Below are 20143 nucleotides of genomic sequence, written 5' to 3'. Positions count from 1 at the left end.
CCAAATTCTCCACCTGGTTATACAGTAGAGAAACTCAAGCCAATGAGTGAGTGAGTGTGTGTGTGTGTGTGTGTGTGTGTGCATGCACACACACACACACACACACAAACACACAAGAATATACATAGCATTATTTCATATAAAATAAGAAACAACCCAAACTGAAAACAACCCAAATATCCAACAATGGTAGAAGAGATAAACATACTGTGGTGTGTTTATGCAGTGAAATACCACACAGCGGTGAAAACAAATGCAGCACTGCCAAGTACACATACACAGATAAGCATGGATATACCTTAGAAGCACACTGCTGAGCAAAGAGGCGAGGCACAAAAGAAACGTACAGTAGGATTTTATTCATATTAAGTTTAAAAACAGGCAAAACTAAACTACTATATGTGTTTTGAAATACGTGCTAAATGGCAAGACTGAAAGTAAAAGTAAAAAAAAAAATGATTCGCAGAAAAGTGATATGGTATTTATTTCTTGGAAAGAAATAGGTTCCAGTCAACCTATTATGACTGGAAAGACGTTCTTGGGGCAGGGGGGCTTCTGGGGAGCAGCAGCCAGACAATGAAAGATGTGGGGTGGAACGTTCCAGGAAGAAGAGACAGCAAGTGCAAAGGCAGGGATGAGCTTGGCACCCAGAGAGCAGATGGACGTCCCTCGAGCGTGGTGAGATGAATTAAGTTAGAGAGAAAGAGGAAGAGAGAGACAGCCAAAATCCAGACCATGCAGAGCCCTGCAGGCCAGGGTGACCAGTTTGGATTTCACTCCAGGGCAGAGACGGAAAGAGAAGCAGGGCTCTTAGGGGAGATCCAGCTGGGAACACCTGTGCCAGAAAAGGGACGGGGTGATGAGAGGAAACCTCAGAGGAGAGGGCTTTGAACTCACAAAACTGAATTGGACTTTGAAGACATAAGAAGGAGTCAATAGCAGAGAAAAAAAAGGGTGTGGAGGGCCTGGGACAGCATGTGCAGAGAACTTTACGCGGCTACCTATTAGCAGAGCATAACATGCAAGGAAGGGGCTGACAAGAGGTACTGGTGAGGCCTGTGGACTTGCGGCCATAAGAACTAACGGTCAGGCCGTGGAAAACCTTACAGGACCTAGTCTCTTATTTGGAGGCTCCATCCTAAAGCATATTAGGCATATTAGCTTGTACCCACAACCCATATTAATGTTTTATCTGTTTTAAAATTTTTAAACTAATTTTTGTAACTTTCAGTGTCAGAATTATCACAAGGAGATGGCAGAATGCATACCATTGTTGACATTGTATGATAGATGCATGGAAATTCATTATACTATGCCTTCTTCCTATGTGCATATGCTAAACTTCCTTAATAAAAAGTTAACATTAACTGAAAGAATTATTACTTTGTTGCTATTAATAAATGTTATGTTTATATATAAATGTTTATATATAAATTATGTTTACATATAAATTATGTTTGAATCATTATTTTGAATCAAGCCATTAAATTATATCTTGCAGACATTTAATTAAACATTTAATAACATTTAATAATTTTAGGGATAAAAGGGTTTTATTTGAAATAATTATCAGAGGCATAGGATTATTTTTTAAATATAAAAAACGTCACACTCATGGGATTTTATGAAAATGCACCCCTTATGTTTTGATATGCTTATTTGATTGTCTTCCTAATGAATTTCATGTTTTTAAAGGGAGAGACCTGGATTTAAAACACTGCATGATGTACAACGTGCAAAGTAGAAAGAGGAAAAAAAAGGGGCAAAAATAACCAAAATGTTGCTTGCTTTTTTTTTTCTTTTTTCTCTTCTCCCTTACTTACATGCAGATTTAGAAAACTGGCTGACTGGCTGCCGGCATAGCTGGATGTGTTTCTTAAACTTAAAAGCATTAAATTAAATAAAAATATCTAATGCATCAAATCATCCAAAGCTCAATGGAAATCCATGTGGCAGCTTAAGAATCTTCAGCATGTGGTACAGAATTTCTTACAGCAGAAGAAGGGAGTATGGAATAGAATATCATCCAATTTAACAAGAATGTACCACCTCAGTAGCTCATAGGATAACAAACTAAAAGACACAATAGTGCTTTATTAAGATGAGGATATTTTCCTCAAAGGTAACTATATGCAAAACAGGCTCTATAGGTCAGTTCTGTCCCCTCAGTATCACCAAAGTTGCAGACTGACTGAAGTCGCTAACTGACTTGCCCTCCTCCCCTAGGAAATAACTCCTGTTAACAATGAATGTGGAAATGGTAAGGAAATGATAAAGATGAGTAGATGTTTACTGGTTGTCTTAGCTCAGGCTGCTATAAGAAAATACTATAGACCAGGTGGCTTCAGCAATAGACATATATTTCTCACAGTTCTGGAAGCTGGGAAGTCCAAGATCAAGGTGCCAGCAGACCAGTTTTGCTCAGGGCCCTCTGCCTGGCTTGCAGACGCACCATCTAGCTGTGTGCTCACATGGCTTCTTTACTGTGTGAGCACAGAGTGCACTCTGCTCTCTCTTCCTCCTCCTATAAGGGCACTGATCCCACCGGGCAGGACCCACCCCCATGACCACATCTAAACCTAATTATTTCCTAAAGGCCTCACTTCCAAATACCACCACACTGAGGGGCAGGGCTTCGACATATGAACTTTGAAAGGACACAAACATTTGGTCCATACATTGGTAAATACAAGTTCCACAGTCTGGTCTGACAAATGCCTGCACTAAAGCTGCACCAAATACCGGAGCCAGGACTCTAAACCTCCCAACTCTGTTTTCAACCTAGTTTTCCATTTAAGCAGCCATTCACGGCACTGTGAAGGCCCGCCCCAACCCAGCGGCTTTTTGGATTGGAAGAGGGGCACCTGTGTAGGACCACATCCTTCTGATACCGACACCCCTCATTTTAAGCCATTTACTTATGCCCCACGCCCTCACTGCCTGCCACCCCACACAGAGATAAACATGCTCCATCCAGAGAAATGAATAAATACACGTCCAGACAATTATTTCACACTTCCTCCTCTTTCCTCAAAACTCTGGTATTTCTCCTTTCCTCCTTAATTCTCCACTGATGACCCTGCTGCCCATCTCACAGAGATGACGGAAGCAATCTTGTGACTTGCCATGAGCTCTCAATATGACTCTACCTGCCTATATCCTTGCCCAGATATGCTGGCTTCCCTCCTGTTGCCATGAATGAAGTGCCCGTGCAGCTATGTAAGGCAATGGGTACGTGTGAACCGCATCCCAGCTCCCCATGACTAGGCAAGGATACAGTTCTTGGCATTTCTCCCCCCTTTCACATCATCAATTTCTCCTTCTCTGCTGGATCACTCTCATCAGCATATAAATAAACATGCCATACTTTTTCTCTTCTAAAAAAAATAAATCTTTAATCTCATATTCCATCTCCAAGTATCACCCTCACTCTCCGAACCACCCTTTACAACAAACTTCTTGAGAGTTCCCCATATTCCAATTTCTCTCCTCCCATTTTCCCTTGAGTTTCTTAGGTTGAGGTTTCCCCCCCATCACTCCATCCAAACTGCTCTTGTCAAAGACACCAATGACTTTTGTGACACCAATGACCAAATCCAATGGTCACTTCTCAGTCCTCCACTTACAGCCCCCACCAGTAGTGTTTGATACAGTGGACCATTAAGACCTTCTTCTCTCGGCTTCCTCCTAGTCATTCATCCCTCCTGCACCATCTCCTTTATTAGTTCCTTCTCAGCTCTGCCATCTCTGACATGAACACACCTCAAGACTCAATCCTCAGAGGTTTTCTCTACTTATCCTGATCTCACAGTCTCAGGGCTTTAAATACCATCTGTTCCCTGACAATCGCTGCATTTATATCTGCAGACTTGTTCTGAACTCCCTATTCATATATCCAGATGCCTACATGTTGCTCCTGCAACATGGACATCTAACACATATCTCAGACTTAACATGATCAGACTTAAGACCATAAGCTTATTCCCAGACAAGCTCCTCCCTCACCTTCCTCAGACTGGTAAATAGCAACACCTTCCTTCTAACTGCTCTGCCAAAAACCTGAGTGTCATCCCAGAATCTTCACTTTCACACAACACAACCAATCCCTCAGGAAATTCTGTTCATCTTCAAAATAAATTCTGCTTTGAAACTTATGCAGAAAGAATATTAAAGCAAGTGTGGCATAATATTAACAACTGGTAAATCTGGGTGAAATTTAGAGAATTTCTTTATATTATTCTTGAAACATTTTTTGTAAGTTTAAAATTATTTTAAAATAAGTTAAAATGAAAGAGAAAGATTTAATAGACATAACCACCAAATATAATGAATGAATTTTGACTGGACTCTATCTGGAAAGATAGATATAAAAGCTATCTCTGGAAGGAAAACTGGGGAAATCTGAATATGAACTATGTTTAATTTGGTATGATAATGGTATTCTGTTTACATAGGAAAACAACTTTATATTCCGGAGATTCATGCTGAAGCAAAAATTCTCATATCTATAATTTACTTTGAAATGGTTCAGCAAAAAAAGGTATAGTAAAGCAAATATGTCAAAATGATCATGAATACATGGGTGTTCACTAAACCACTGTGCTCCTTTTTTATATGTTTGACATTTTTTTAATTAAAAAAAAATGTTAAATCTTAAACCTGAGCTCTTCACATTACTTCCGTTACTACCACCACAGAATTATCCCAGTAGCCTTCTATCTGGTCTCCTGTGCCTGCTCTTACCACCCCCACAGCCCATTCTGAACACATCAGCGGTCCTGAACCTGTTAGAACTTTAATGAGACCACATGGCTTCTCGGTTCAAAACTCTCCAATGGGTTCCCATCTCGGAGTAAAATACCAAAGTCTTTCCAGGGGTATACAGGGCTCTGCACAACCTCTTACCTTTCCTCTACTCCTCTCCTTCTCACTCCCCCTCAGCTCCAAACACCCCTGCCCTCTCACAGGCCAGGTATACCCCTCCACAGGGTATTTGCAATTGCCCCTCCTCTGCTGAATGAGGTTTCCTCATCTCCTTCAGGCCTCCTCAGGAATGACTTCCCAACAACCCCCAAATGCTCATACCCACGCACACTCCTGATCTTTCTTTCAGCTTAATTTTCCTCCATAGTACTTCGTGCCAACTGACATCCTATATATTTTACTTATTTGTCTATTGTCTCCTTCCCAGTGAGACATAAGCTATGTCCCAAGCACTTACAGACTGCCTGGCATACAGCCGGCATTCAAAATATATTTGGGCAATACATGAAACAAAGACATGGCAAACAACCTGTATAAGGTCATTAGCCCTAAAATATGCATTCACTCCTTCTAAAAACATGTGAGCACATTCCATGTGCAGGCACAGTCACGGGTGCTGGGTATTCAAAGAGGGGTAAAACGGACTCTTCCTTAAAGGAGTTTATAGGCTAGATGATAACAAGAAAAATAAGCACAATGAATTACTATTGTTATTATAAAGAGTACACAAAAGTGGAAATTGCCAGTTCTGCTTGGGAAAAAGAGAAGGGAAGATGATGCCTCCTTCTGGGAACACATGCGGCCACACAGGTTGTAATGGTCTGTTTCCAGTCTGCTCGCGACTAGAACCTAAGCACAGTGCCTGACATAAATGTGCCACTCAGTAAATGCCCAGACTGCTAAATGAAGGGGAACTGAGTCTTGATAGATGATCAGATATTTATCAAATGGAAAAGGAGGGGGAAGGGCATCCTAGGCTGGGGTGGAGGTGGGGTGGGGGTGACTGGATCAGCAAAGGTCAGGGGGTCGGCTCCACCTAGTAGATCAAGCCAAAGAGAATGTATTCTTATAAATCCTCATGAAATTCATGGACAAGGTAAAATTTGTTCAAGAAGTGAGTCCACATAGAGGAGGTCCTGCTTTGCTTCAGTGATAATTATAGGGCTACTACTCTGGATCATTAATAAGATAACAGCTAACATTTATTAAAGTGTTTGCAAAGCATGAATGCCTTATATGTTCATAACAACTCTATGGCCCTATTTTAAATCTGACCTACTCTTTTAACCCATGTTGAATTTCGAGAAACTGAGTCTGAGCAAGATGGCAGAGACAGACAGGTACCCTAGGGTACCCTAGAAGCCAGGGCCACTGGGCCTGTGTGCCATGACCTCTTCGCTTAAGATAGAAAACTCCTAGTTCTACCACGAGGGTCTTGTCCTGCTGTTCTGGAAAGGTAAAGGCTTGTGGTACCAAATAACATGCCACTTTAAAAGTCAAAAAGCCAGAAAATCATGTTCTCTCTGATCTCCAAGAAGCTTTTCACTAAAGAAAGGAAGATAAAATTTAAATTATGAGTTTTAGTCCCTCCAACAAAAGCCATCACATTAGACCCACCACGTAATTACATCTTCAGGAGTTTGGGGATTTAATGGAAATAAAACCTAGATAAAATGCATGGTGGTAATATATTCCCCCAAGGTATTTAACAAATGGGGAATGATATTATTTGAATAGGTAGGGGAATTCAATTCATTTGCCAGTCTCTGACACACAGAAATTCAAATTGATGAAAAGTAATTACTTTTCTTGAGTTAGACGTAGCCTAGGTGCTTCATAGGAATTATTATATGTAATTGTTATAACAAGTCTGTCAGGTTTTTAAGGTGAACCCTGTTATACAGACTAGGAAATGAAGGTTCAGAGGGTGGGGTAAAAAGACAGTGCCATTTATCCTTCCAGGGAAGAGGTCCTATCCTTCCATCTAGCATCTAATATTGAACCCAGTATGTAGTAAATGCTCAAAAAATGTTTACTGAACCACGTAGTCTTGGGAAGAAAGAGAAATGAGAACACTTAAAGTCATGAAGCAAGAGAAGCTTTTGGACTTTAGAACACCAGAGGTTTAGACAAGATTCATGTGAGCATGTCATAATTCAAGATAAAACAATATTTTATTTTGAATCAATTAAATTGAAACGAGGCATACAGGTTCAAGCCCTATTTCAAAATTAGAATCAATAACAATTGAAATCAATTCAAATTGGACACATTTCCATAAAAAAATTAATGCTGGGAGAGAAAATAGTAGATGAGAACGATAATCTCCATGAATGGAAGAAAAACAAGAGTTTTTGTTGAAAAGTAGACATAAAGAACAACTTTGGAGGCAATTGTGTGAGGCTACTTCTTGAGATCTCTATGGGCCTATCAACTAATACTACAGGTATAGGTTTAAACCTTTCATACCTTATCTCACAAAGCATGTCATGGACCACATTCCCCACCCATTGAGAATTTATTTGGTTTCCATTTTTCTGCAAACAGTATCCCAATCTTCAGGTTACTGGGTTGGACCTGAGGGAAGCTGAAAAGCACTTCCACAATTCCTACTCCCTCCAGCCCCTCCCCTACCTTCCTACCCATAGATAAGAAAGGGAGACCTAAAATAAAGATCAATGATGGCTCTGGATGAAAGCTGGTTTCCATCGACAAGGAGCACCAAATAAGGACCAGCATAAGTAAGGAATTTGCATGTCTGCCGACTCTCTCCGCATCACAAACAATAACAAACACAGTGAGGCTTAATGGTATATGTTTCTTTATCGGAAGGTCTGGAAGAATCCCATTACAAGATCGTCACTTGCTATTTCATGGATATCACCAGACAATGTCCTTTGAAAGATAAAAATTCCATAAGAAAAATTCAATATTTTTTATACTTCAATATTCATTCTGTCCCCCAAAATCCATCACAAAATGCATTCACAAGAACTTCTCTATATTGACCAATTCTTAGATGTGTTTCTCTGAAATCTGGTACTCATTACAATACTATGTATGACTCAACCCCGTCCCCAAGGACAGACAGATGTGCCTAAATTGTTGTGTCTTTTTCCCTGCCTAAAATCTGGGCACCAAAGAACAGCAATTCTGTCCTTTCAACCTTTAAACCTCCCAGCATCTAGCCCAGCCTCTGTAACTGTTTGGAAAGTTGTAGTGAATTAAGTCCTGTGGGCACATGAGTTTTTTCTGGATTATCTGGAACAATCTTGATCTCAAATATTCACTTGTCTCCAAAAGCACACGCTCATGTTTTCCTGACTGCATGGTCCTGTTTCGTTTTGTTTTCTTTTTAATGTTGGACGTTGATTGTAGAGTGCAGAGTTAATGGTATGCTACCAGTTATGATGGGTTCTATACTCTGATTTTTTTTCCTATAAAGTACAACATAGTTGGGATAGCCAATAGTGAAGTGATAATTTAACTTCGTTTTCTTTCTTTTTCCTTTGGATGTTTAATTTTTGCATGTTTGTGTAGGGGGTGGGAAAAAAAGGGGAGAAGTCATCATGCCAATGCAATGCACTGTATCATCCTCTTCAGAAAACAAGATAAAGGTTGGGAGGCAGAACACACAAGGTACCTGCTCAAAATCACCTCTATTGCATATCTACCAAAGAGAGATTTATGTTCAATGAGTAAATATTTTTCCAACAAAAAATAAAAGGATTCAAACTTAAGCATACATTGGTATGAGGCACTGATAATAGAAGCTAATTATATTATTACATGAGCCAAGCACTTAGTAAACACGGGATTTTTGTGAGTGTAGGCAAACGAGGACGTTTTAGAGCAGAAGGTCAGATAACCCCAGATATGTAGGAGGGGGTGGGAAACAATGTCCAGAGCCATACCTGCCTCTTGGTTTTTCCTCTCCCATTCACCCCCATGCTGACTGGAGTTTCCAAAACCTACCATCCTCCTCAGTGGATTTCTACTCCCTGATGCAGCCTTTAGCACCCATATTTTTTTCTCTACCTTGTCAATGTCATCATCCTTAAAATTGAGCAGTGACACCTCCTCTAGAAAGTCTTTCCTGCCTCCTCCCTCCCCACCTCAGTCTTCCATAGAGCTATTTGAAAGACAATAAACTTGAGCTTCTTCTAATTAAATTCAGTCCTCTTGTCTCTAGAGGTTCAATCCATTCCCCAGTCTAAATAATTCATTCATTCAGTAGACAGTTATTGGGGTCTTACAATGCACCAGGCACTGTGCTGAGCTGTGGAGATGAAAAGATGAAGGAGACAGTCCAAGCAGTCAATGTGTTAGACAGTTTGATAGCAGAGAGAGAGAGGCAAATAGTGAAAATAAATTTCCAAGTGTACTAGTAGAGAACTAAAAGTGCAATCACTGTGCCAAGGAGAAGCAATGAGACTGAATCGCAGTCCCTCGTAAACTGCAGACGTAAAAGAAAGAGAAAGGCGACTATGATGGCAAATAAAACATCAAAGCACCCCCTTTCCTGATTTGCTCTGAATGTGGGAACATCTGATGTTCCTGTGTTTTCTCTAATTTGTGCAGTTGAAACAACACAAGCCCCCAGATTTAGGCAAACCTGCATACAAATCCCAACTGTCACTTGCTAGCTGTGTGGCACTGGGTCAGTTACTCCACTTTTCTTTGCTTCGGTTTTTCCATTGGTAACAAAGGCTGTTGTTATCACCTAACACATTACAGAGGGCGGTTGTAAGGATTAACTGTAAAGGCTCCATTACATATCCAGCGTATAAACCTGGTAAACATCTCCATCCCCCACGGCTCGGGGTCTAATTCTCCTACCAGCATTAGGTGTCCATCTGCAAGCAAACTTATTGTTATATAATCACATGGAGGATGAAAAGATGCAATTTCATCACATCTGCGACTAAATACAGGGAGTACAGATGTTATCAGAACACTGCAGAATTAAGTGAAATGGCCAAGACTTGAACATTAGCCTTCAATGCCAATTCTGCTGTTAACCTTGACCTGTGTGTCATGGTGCACCATCCCCTCTCTCACAATATACCCTCTGCAGGATGGTATCATTAACTTCCCACATAGTGGAGCCCTAAGAGCAGTGTCTAGCCTCCTGTCGGTGGGAAACTGCTATTATACAAGGTGGCATAAAGGTAAAATGAGAAATAGTGTCCAAATTTAAAATCATTTTCCTAAAGTACTTTAATTCTCTCATATCACAACAGCCCTCCAGATATCGCCAGCATCTCAACTTGCATTTAATGAGGGCTCATTATGAATTGAGACTTGGGGAGGCTTACAAATAAACTGCAAAGACATTTTCCCAAGTGTCACTGGACTTTGCTCAAATCTTCCCAAAGAGAAGATGGCTGGGCCTCCTGCTGCTCTGTCCAAGTGCTGGCCCTCCACCACCACCATCTGACATGCAAACACAATCACCCCTTGTAGTATTCCTAGGTACTATATTCCAGCATGGGGAGTCATGTGCTGTGTACCAACTTTTAAGACAATCACAGTCAAATTAGTAATGGCTGAGGGTTCTTTTAAGCCTTGTCTATGCTCCTTGTGACGGGATGTGCTGCCATGAGACAATCATGGGAGAACGGACAGACAGGAGGAAGCAGAAGGCACCTGCCCCTGTAACAGGGGGAAAAGGGAGGGACAGAGGCAGGGAAGAGCAAGGAGGACAGAGAGAGGGCAAACCCGGCTGGAGCCCCAAGAGGAAGCAATAAAGTGCTTCTTTCTCAACAATTTAAAATGAGTTCCCCTGATGGTATATTAAGATATAAGACCCAGAAAACCCCATGGCTGGGGCAATAAGGAAGAGGCCCTAGAAAGGAGCCACGTCACTTAAATATCACAGGTTGAAGCTTCATATCCGAGGTATTGAATAACTTTACTAACAAGGTGAATCAAGTGCCCCTATGAGTCCCACAAGGTCAGAAATTGTTGCTTATTCAACTTTGCAACCCAGTTGAAAGGCATGGAGAGATATACATTATACATAACCATCTCATTTAACCCCCAGAATGACCCAATAAATAGGACTTATTTCTCCTTTACAGAAGAGGCACCTGGGACCTAGCAACATTAAATTACTCGCTAAGGGTAACACAGCTTGAGTCGGGTCATAAACCTGGTACCTATCATTCCCATCCTCAAATTTCTTCAAGGTCAATAGCTTCCTGAGTCCTTCATCTGCCCACAGGAGATAACCACTACATATTACATTCACAGCACACTCTATCCAGAAGCCACGCTGACCCGTCCTAAGGTTCGTCAGACTGTTCTGGCTCTAGCAGAGGCGGCTTTACTAAAGCCAGCACCCCTGGGCTCCAGGCTTTGTTCCTCTCTCCCTCCTGGCAGAGGCTAGCTGTGTCTTCCTCAGAAACACCTGGGCAAATTTTAAATCTCTGTGGTTCAAAGACATTCACTGTGTGTTCTGACATTTCTCATGTGGGGCTTCAAAAGCCTTGGCTTCTAGAGGCACAGCAGGCCCCGCTCCTGCTGAAGTGGGGCACCTTTGCTCATATACTTCTGTCGACACCGCAACCCAACAGCAAGCCTGAGGCTCTGGCGCGCTGAACTCGCATGGCTTTGGCATCTTTTTCTTGTGTGTAAGTACAGCCCAAACTGACAACCCTGTGAACTCACATGGATTCTGTCTCCTTGGGATGCCATAGAATAAAAGAGCTTTGTTCTAAATTGAGAACTTGTTGTCCTTGCATCTCCTTGGATATCTCCTCCCAAAAAGACTAACACCAGAGCTGCCTCTGCGAGGTGATGTGCCCGTGGCTGTGGGAGGGCCACACTGCCTGCGTGGTTTTGACAGAATACTAGCTGTGTGCTGCTGCTCTTGTACACCAACTGGACTAACAACAGACAGTGTGATATGTTGCCAGGAGCTGACATTCACGACCCCCTTGTATGCAAGAAGCCTTTCTCAACACTTCATATATATTAACTCAATTAGTCTTCACGACAATCCTCTGAGGGAGGCCTCCTGTCGGTGGGAAACTACCAATATGTCCATTTGACAGAGAAAGAAACCGAAGCTTAGGGTGGCCAAACACAGGTCCCAAATACCCCACGGGTTTTTATTAAATAGAAGACTCGAACTCAGACGACCTGGCTCCAGAGCTCACCCTTTACACCACTATCCTGTACCACCAGTCCTGCTGTAAGGTTTGTCATGAAACCATGAATGCCCTCCATCGTTATGTGAGCATAACAGAAATTTCATATTTGTTTATGGGTGATTTCATCTGCCAGGAACACTAGGTGAATGCAGAAAACTGTGCTACGCTGACCTGAGCAGTACAGAAATACACCACACACACACACACACACACACACACACACACACACACACACGCGCGCGCACACCTCTCAAACATCTCCAAGCTACCACAATTCACACTATGAGACTCAACCATCTGGTGTCACAACTTTCTCTCCGATTTTGGGTCACCCTCCTTCCACCACGTCACAGAAACTTAGGAGCTGTAACCCTTCCAACACTGTTCATATGTTAAAGCCCTAAACCCCAATGTGACTGTTTGAAAGTAGGGCCTTTAAGGAAGCAATTAAGGTTAAATGAGGTTCTAACTGTAGGGTCTTAGTCCACTATGACTGGTGTCATTATAAGAAGAAGAAGGGACATCAAGGGTGACCATGCACAGAGAAAAGACCATGTGAAGACACAGGGATAAGGAAGCCATACACACACCAAAGAGAGAAGCCTCCTTGTGCTACAACATGACATATGCATTCCTAAAAATCGCCTCACTATGCAAAATTGCATAACAAAACAACACAGGGTTTATGAGAACAATGAGTCAGGGGCACAACACACAGAAACTTCATCAGTGATGTTTAAAGAAAAAGATAGGAACCTATTAAAAACAGTAGCACAGTTTTATACATGTGAAATGGTTAACAAATATGTAGACTCATAAATATGGTACTTTACCTTGAAAACAACCTGAAGTTCGCTTGTGAGTTAGTGTTGGTGCATTAGTTTGCTAGGGCTGCTATAACAAAATACCACAGACTGGGTGGCTTAAACATCAGAAATCTATTTCTTACAGTTCTGGAGGCTGAAAGTCCAATATCAACATATTTCAGGATTGTTTTTTTTTCAAAAAATGGCAGATAAGAATTAAATAAGAAAATCAGGCCTTAATAAATCAGTTATTCCTTTATATACTCTATCCTTTTCATCACCATTGAACTCCATGTTGAATAAAAGTATCAGAAAAATTATCTACAAAGTTTTGAGAAATTGAGGATTTAAAGAAAACTAACCAGTGACACTGAATACACAGCCAGCTTGACCGAAGTCTGGCCTCTCTGATATTTTCAGTATAAATGTGTTTTCCTTAATTAGCCAGTATACATGAATTAGAGGCCTACCCATCAATGAACGTAAAAGGCTTGATGTAGTTACTGAAAAACTTGAGTTCACTCACCATAGATGGTAGATCTGGAGTATAAAGATGCGGAAAGGTCTCCAAAGTTACTCAGGGCAACAGAGTAGACTGTCTATAGTCTAGTTCATCAATCTTCAAAATTTTTTTCTCTTACTTTTATTTAAATTAAAGTTTATTGGGGTCACAATGATTAGTAAAGTTACATAGACTTCAAATGTAAAATTCTGTAATACATCATCTATAAATCCCATTGTGTGTTCATCACCCAGAGTCAGTTCTCCTTTCATCACCATATATTTGATCCCTTTTACCCTCATCTACCAACCCCTCACCCCTTATCCTCTGGTAACCAGTAAACTATTGTCTGTGTCTACTGTGTTTCCCGAAAATAAGACCTAGGAGGACCGTCAGCTCTAATGCGTCTTTTGGAGCAAAAATTAATTTAAGACTTATATAAGACCCAGTCTTATATTATAGTAAAATAAGACCGGGTCTTATATTAATTTTTGCTCCAAAAGACGCATTAGAGCTGATGGTCTTATTTCTGGGGAAACACGATATGAGTTTTTGTTTCTTCATCTGTTGTAGTGAAAGTAACACTGTTTTAAGAATACTAGTAATTTCAAAGAGAGCTTGATTGAACTAAATGAAACTCCATAGCGTCAAGGCACCATGTCCTAGGAGTATTAAATATGAGCATACTAGTTACAGACCTGTCCTAATGTTTCTGTTATATGGCGACACTGAGCAATGGATGACCATGCCTGGTGCTTTTAAGACCACATTTTCCTTCTTGAAACTCTGAAGGAATTGTTAACAGTACAGTAATCCTAAAGTGCTTAACAAACTATGGCTTGTCAACCAAATCCAGCAGGCCATCTGTTTTTGTACAGCCCATGAGTTAGAACAGCTTTAAAAATTTTTAATTGTTGAAAAATATTTTAAGAATGATGCTTCATGACACATGAAAATGATGAATTCAAATTTCAGAATCCACAAATGAAGTTTATTGAAACCCAGCCATGCACATTTGCATTGTCTGTGGCTGTATTTGTGCTACACTACAGCAGAGTTGTAATTGTGACAAGGTTGATGTGGCCTAAAATATTTGCTTTCTGGCTACTTACAGGAAAAGTCTGCTGACTCCTGCTCCAAAGTTAAAACTGACCTGAATACAAGCCACCAATTTAAAACCATTTAAAATAGTCAAGAATAGTCTTGAAAACCAAGACTGAACTAAATTTGAACAATAGGTAGACCTGCAACTACGTACTTTGGATGACGAAAGTTGTTTATCAATCCAGGGACTATTTTGTATTAATGGAAAATAATCACCACCATCACAGTAGCAATAGAACAACTCAACCCTATCCTATTCAAGAACTAAAAGGCTGTCTTCCAATTTTATGATTAGTTTTTGTCCCAGACTCATGGTCAGCATTGACACATTATTGATCATGAATCCCAGTACTGAAAAAATGAAGATGCCATTTTTCTAGGTGATAATACTTTCTTATTCTCCCCTTCTAAAGCTGTATCAACCTTCCACAGAACTTTGGTAGCAAACTTTGTAAATGATTCACAGGTCATGATCTGATGGAGAAAATAACCAAAAGTGAATTTTCTCCTTGGCAAAATTTTGTCCATCCCCAGACTGGAATATATGGAAGATTCTAAAACAGCTTGCAAATATTCAGTTGGGTTTTTTTGCAAGCAGGTGGCTGGATTATAAAAACTTGTTGAATATATGTGCCACACAATTTCCTCAGATCAAAGATTGATCTGAAATAAAGAGATATAAAATTCAACTTGTTTCCTACACAACTGTTCCCTTTTGCCACTCAATTATTAGGCTCCCCTTTCTTACCAAGATCACAAGACAGCATTGCTGATTTGTCCAAGTAAAACAACTATCAAATAGAAACTGTGACTAAGTTGGAAGCATAAAGGCAATTTGTTAAGCCATTCATTTCTCACTGTTTCATTATCCTTAGTTCAACAGAATCACAAATGAAGATTACAGGGATTCTTTGCATAAATAAAGTCATAATTTCAAAAAGTTCCCAGATTTCGGTTGGTGTGCTTCCACACTGAAACAGAAGTATCCAAATATGGCAGCCTTTGCAGGTAGTTTTAATCACCATCAACTCTAAAATGGAATTCCTTAAACAAAGGACAATTTTGGGTCCTCATCTTACAAGGCTGCATATGGAGCAACCTTCAATCCAAAAAAATTACTAATAATTTGTGAAGTGTGACTACTCCTTGCCCTATATTTTCAGATTATCGCATGGAAGATCTATCTGTTCAGTCAACTGGAGACTGCTTAAATGAAAGTCATACATAATAATTTACTCCCAGATGTGTACTATTAACTGCACAATAATATAAATTGATGAGCACAGGTAGAGCACAAATGAGAGGAAAGCCATTTATTCTGAAAACTTATCTCTGCCCCTTCTTGTTTCAACCTGCAGTTACTTTTTTTATTGCAGATATTTGTTTTTACATTATCTTGATGAAACTGTTGAAGGAAGAAGGCACAGCTTCAGTAGCCTCAAAGCACGATCACCAGTTAAATAGCTCCCATCCAGAACCATTTTTTCCTAAAATGTCTCACATAACTTCTCATTTTTATAAATGCTTCACTCCCTCATGAAAAATCTCTATTTCAATTGCCAATAAGGACTTAAAGCGTCTGGAAGAAATATTCATCAAAACGAACCCAGCTGCAAATGACTGACATTAGCATGAGGGAAAAAAAAATCACGTCAATGTTTCAACACATTACTTGCTGAACAACTTATTTTACTCAGTACTTGTGCGTTAAACGGGTGTGCCCCAAATTGGACACAAACCAGCAGATGGTTACAAGCACTGTTTGGCATGCATATTGGTGCTACTCGACACTGCTGAGAGATGAAATACAATTCCTCTGAAGGGACTGTATATTTTCTATAATAGTAACTTATGTAACCAAAAAAACTACAGAATCTTTACTTTGGGGCCCTATTGTGTCAAATTTTGTTGTCTTGCTTTCTGATTTTATTCTTAGTACTTTTGAAGAGCAGTCATCTCTTTTTACAGATTAGTGCTTCTTAAACACGAATATGTGTTGTAAGTACTCAAGATGCTTCTTCCAAGATTCATACATCCAGACCCCACCTGGGTCACAACACCCATTCAGAACATCCTGGGATAGGGCCTAGAAATGTGTATTTTGAAAATCTTACCACGTGAAGTGCACCCATGGTCAAGACCAGTTTGTCCAGATCATTTTTTTTAAATTAATGAGCCAATAACTATGACATACATGTGTGAATACACAGGTCAATGTAATTCTACTTTAGTCCTCATGGTGTTATCTAAATGTACTCCTTTGCCATCCCATTCTTTCCCCTCTGAATTTCTGCTTTTGAAATTGTCTTGAAGCTTTCCATTGTTCGGTAATTTTCCCAGACGAATTTTAGGCTAAGTCAGTGTATGTTAGATATTCTTCATTTTGGGGGCCAGGGTGCGAACTTAGATGAGCAAATCCTTCCAAAACAATGCCGTCTTAACACACAGTCAATAACAAATATTTATTCAGCAGAGTCTACATCTTCTGGTAAAGGCTGAGAAGAATGCTAGAAAAAAAAAATGTGGTTCTTGTGCCGTTCAGGAGCACCTATGATATAATTAGGGTGAAAATATGTAGACAAGCTAAGGAAAGAGAAACGACCACATAAGAAAGCATGTGATTCAGTATTAAATTCCTAGCACTTACAATAAGGACCCTAAGAATTCAGTGGAAGTAGTGCTCACTTTCGACCCACCAGTCATGCCACATTTCCAAGGGAGCCTGGGGTCTGAGGAATGGATGGGGGACAAATGTGCAGAGCAGAGGAGAGTCGGTATTCCACATCAGGAACACAGCACAAACCAAAGCAGAATGAACAAAGAACAGACAGTGAAAAGACAGCCCTTGGGAAGGATGGAGTCATTTGGGTGACTGATATCAAACAGATGAAGGCCAGTCTTTAGCTATCAGGCTAAGGGGTCTAATACCAGGTGTGCCAAAAAACATGTATACACACGACTTGTATTCATCTTTTGCTGTTGGTATATATTGAGTATTAAAACTTTAATGCAGTTTTTTTTTCCTTTCTTAAAATGTGTATACATTTTTTGGGGGGGCACACTCTGTATTTATCCTATAGTTGTAGAAAAGTCATTAAGGTTTCAAAGCAGCAGACCATGGAGATAACAATAACAGTATTTTAGAAAAATGTAATTCTTTTGTAGCCAACAAAATATCTGTGAAATAAGATAAATAATGAGACATAGGAGAGCAATTAGAATCAGGGCCATAGCAGTGGCCTTACAAAGAACTGATGGATCTCAGTGGCTGACTGGGTTGAATGTCCAGCCTGGAACAGAATAGAGCATACAAACAGTAGGAGAGAAAGCAAGGTCAGGAGTGGAAGCAAATCAGTTTCCAGTTGGAGAGAGCAAAACAATGTCTCAGAAGAAACATCTCCACTGGACACATGGCTTTGAAAGATGTTGGTGAGAGGCAAAAACTTCAGCACAGAGGATGGAAGGCGGAATGATGGACAGAAGGTAAAAACTGAATCTGGAGAAGTGACCCATTGAAGACCATAGGGAAAATACAGAACACACGATGTAAACAAAAGCAGTCGGAAAGGCAGGAGGATCGAGTGGAAACCCAGAAGCCAAGGAAGAAGAGAGTTTCAAAACAAAGTTTATCAACAGTCTTCTGCAGCAGAGAGGTCAAAGGCCACTGGTATTGACTCAGTTCTAGTCCGAGCAACCCCTGTGTGTGCTCTAACCCATAGTTGATCTTTATCTTTGAATCTTTAATTACTGACCGTGCATACCAATCATTTAGCTCTCATATCTGGTTTTTGTTTTTTTGAGGTGTAAATTAGTTTCTATTTACTGTGTTCTGGTTATTTTTTAATACCTGTCATTGACCCACATATACTCAGATATTACATTTTATCTCCCTCACTCTTATAATAAGCTTCTTAAGGGAAGAGACCATAATCAATGCTTTAAGCTTCCTCTCACCCCCCTTTGTGTCTTTCCACTGCCTCTAGCAATCATTTAGATATATTTTTAACTAATTATAACTACAATCATCCTGGTGAGTGTAGTATGCAGATAAAGACCAGTCGCATTCGAGAAGACACAGACACTGGTGTAGTGCTGAGCTTTGCTATTCAAAGGGCGGTCCACGGACCAGTGGCATCGCCTGGGAACTTGTTAAAAATACATTCTCGGCTGCCATCCCAGACCTACTGAATCAGAATCTGTATTTTAGCAAGATCCAGGTGACTGATTCCTATGCATGCTAGTGTAGACTCAGTACAGTATAGAAAGGGCTAGTACTGAGTTACCAAGGAAGTTAGTTGGAGGAAAAGACAGCATGTGAGTTTTAGTATGCGGACACGTACTGAGAACCAACTTCATCCCACTCAGATCCACAGCTCAACAATGGAGCACAGGACTTTTGCGTAATTGGAAGGGCCAGGCTAGAAAGCAACTCCAGCTTCTGAACAGAATCCCAGATGCATAAATCCCTCTTCCCTAAACAGCTACTAACTTCAGTTATAAGAAGGGCTTTGCAAATTATATCGACTAGGTCGTTTTTCAATGTTTTATAAATATTCTGACCTCCTGAAGACCCTGTTTATACTCCTCATATTTATCTAGCCCTAGGGTTTACGATATTATTCTGCCTCGCACGCATTTCTTCCATAAGATTAGGTTTCCTCTAACTTGTAGATTACAACTGCTAAGATACTTCTTTGGTATAATTGAAAGCTAAACCTGAAAATGTAACTTGAACCACAAATAAAAAGCCTGCAATGGAGGGAGCTACACTGACAGCGCTATTGTTAAACGACCAGGAAAAAGCTCCCAAAGACGAGAACTGTTAGAGAAAGGCACAGTCATATCCCAGAGGATGAAAACCAAATAGAGCAATATTCCCCTTGTGGGGGATGTGTTCAATGCTTCAGTATTTCTTTCTCTAACTTTCCTATAGATAAATGTATTGAGTATCGCTACTTCAAAATATCACTGTGCTGAAAGAGTTCTCTGTGGGTCTTTTATTATTTTTAATAGCTTTATTGATGTATAATTTATACACCGTAAAGTTCACATTTCAGAAATGAAAGAGACTTTCATTCCATCTTCCACCTTCAAGCAACGCTTCATTAAACTCACCCAGGAATACAGCCCTTTCTTAAACCTCCAGGAACACAGGACACCATCATGACCTTTTGATAATATATCCTAGTATGTCAGCTTTTATTGTGACAAAACCTGGTCTATTAAAATTCAAACTATAAACGTAATAACTTTAGTGCTATATTTCAAAGGTGACTGAGAATACCACGGTAGGCCTTGTAATCTGCCTACTTTGTAGGAACTCCATGTGGAAGCAAACTTCATTTACTGTATCCAATGTGGAAATCACAATCTACTACTCAACCAGTTTTTTATGGACTATTTTTTCCACCAGATGGCATGCTTTTTAGGGGCTGCTGGAGCCTGCGCCAAGTCTTTATTTTTCATCTCAGGGATGGTGTGAGTACTTACACTGATTTTTCTTTCAAAAAGAAAAACAGCAACTTACATGCTTTCACAAAACCTCGTCAGCGTGCTTGGCTTCTCCTGGTTGCGTCTTTGTCGAAACCAGCGTTGAATACTGCGAACATCCCAGTCTAGCTGCTTGGAAAGACCTTCCAATCTCTTTTCATCAGGATGCTATGAAACAAGGTACCAGGAAAATCATTTTCATCTTCACCATAAATACATCTGCCCTTGTCTATATTAGACATTATTATTTTTTCTATATTTACTATCTGCTACTGAGATTTGCACAGTTACCCCTGAGGAACTAGGCCTTCCATTAGCAA

At 40.2% G+C, this 20143-nt stretch overlaps 1 protein-coding gene across 2 annotated transcripts in view; it reads right to left on the bottom strand.

Annotated features, from left to right (window-relative positions):
• Nucleotides 1-20143, bottom strand: part of CERS6 (ceramide synthase 6) — a 280962-nt gene that overhangs the window by 171742 nt on the left and 89077 nt on the right. For both annotated transcript variants that reach the window (XM_081052700.1, XM_081052699.1), the window contains exon 3: nucleotides 19861-19991. In XM_081052700.1, the coding sequence (XP_080908826.1) occupies nucleotides 19861-19991 (131 nt within the window). The remainder of the gene's footprint in view (nucleotides 1-19860; nucleotides 19992-20143) is intronic.

This window comes from Rhinolophus hipposideros (genome assembly GCF_964194185.1).
Source record: "Rhinolophus hipposideros genome assembly, chromosome: 6".
Classification (NCBI taxonomy): Eukaryota; Metazoa; Chordata; class Mammalia; order Chiroptera; family Rhinolophidae; genus Rhinolophus; species Rhinolophus hipposideros.
Note: the sequence above shows the minus strand (reverse complement) of the source record. Positions and strands in the feature narration are given on the sequence as shown.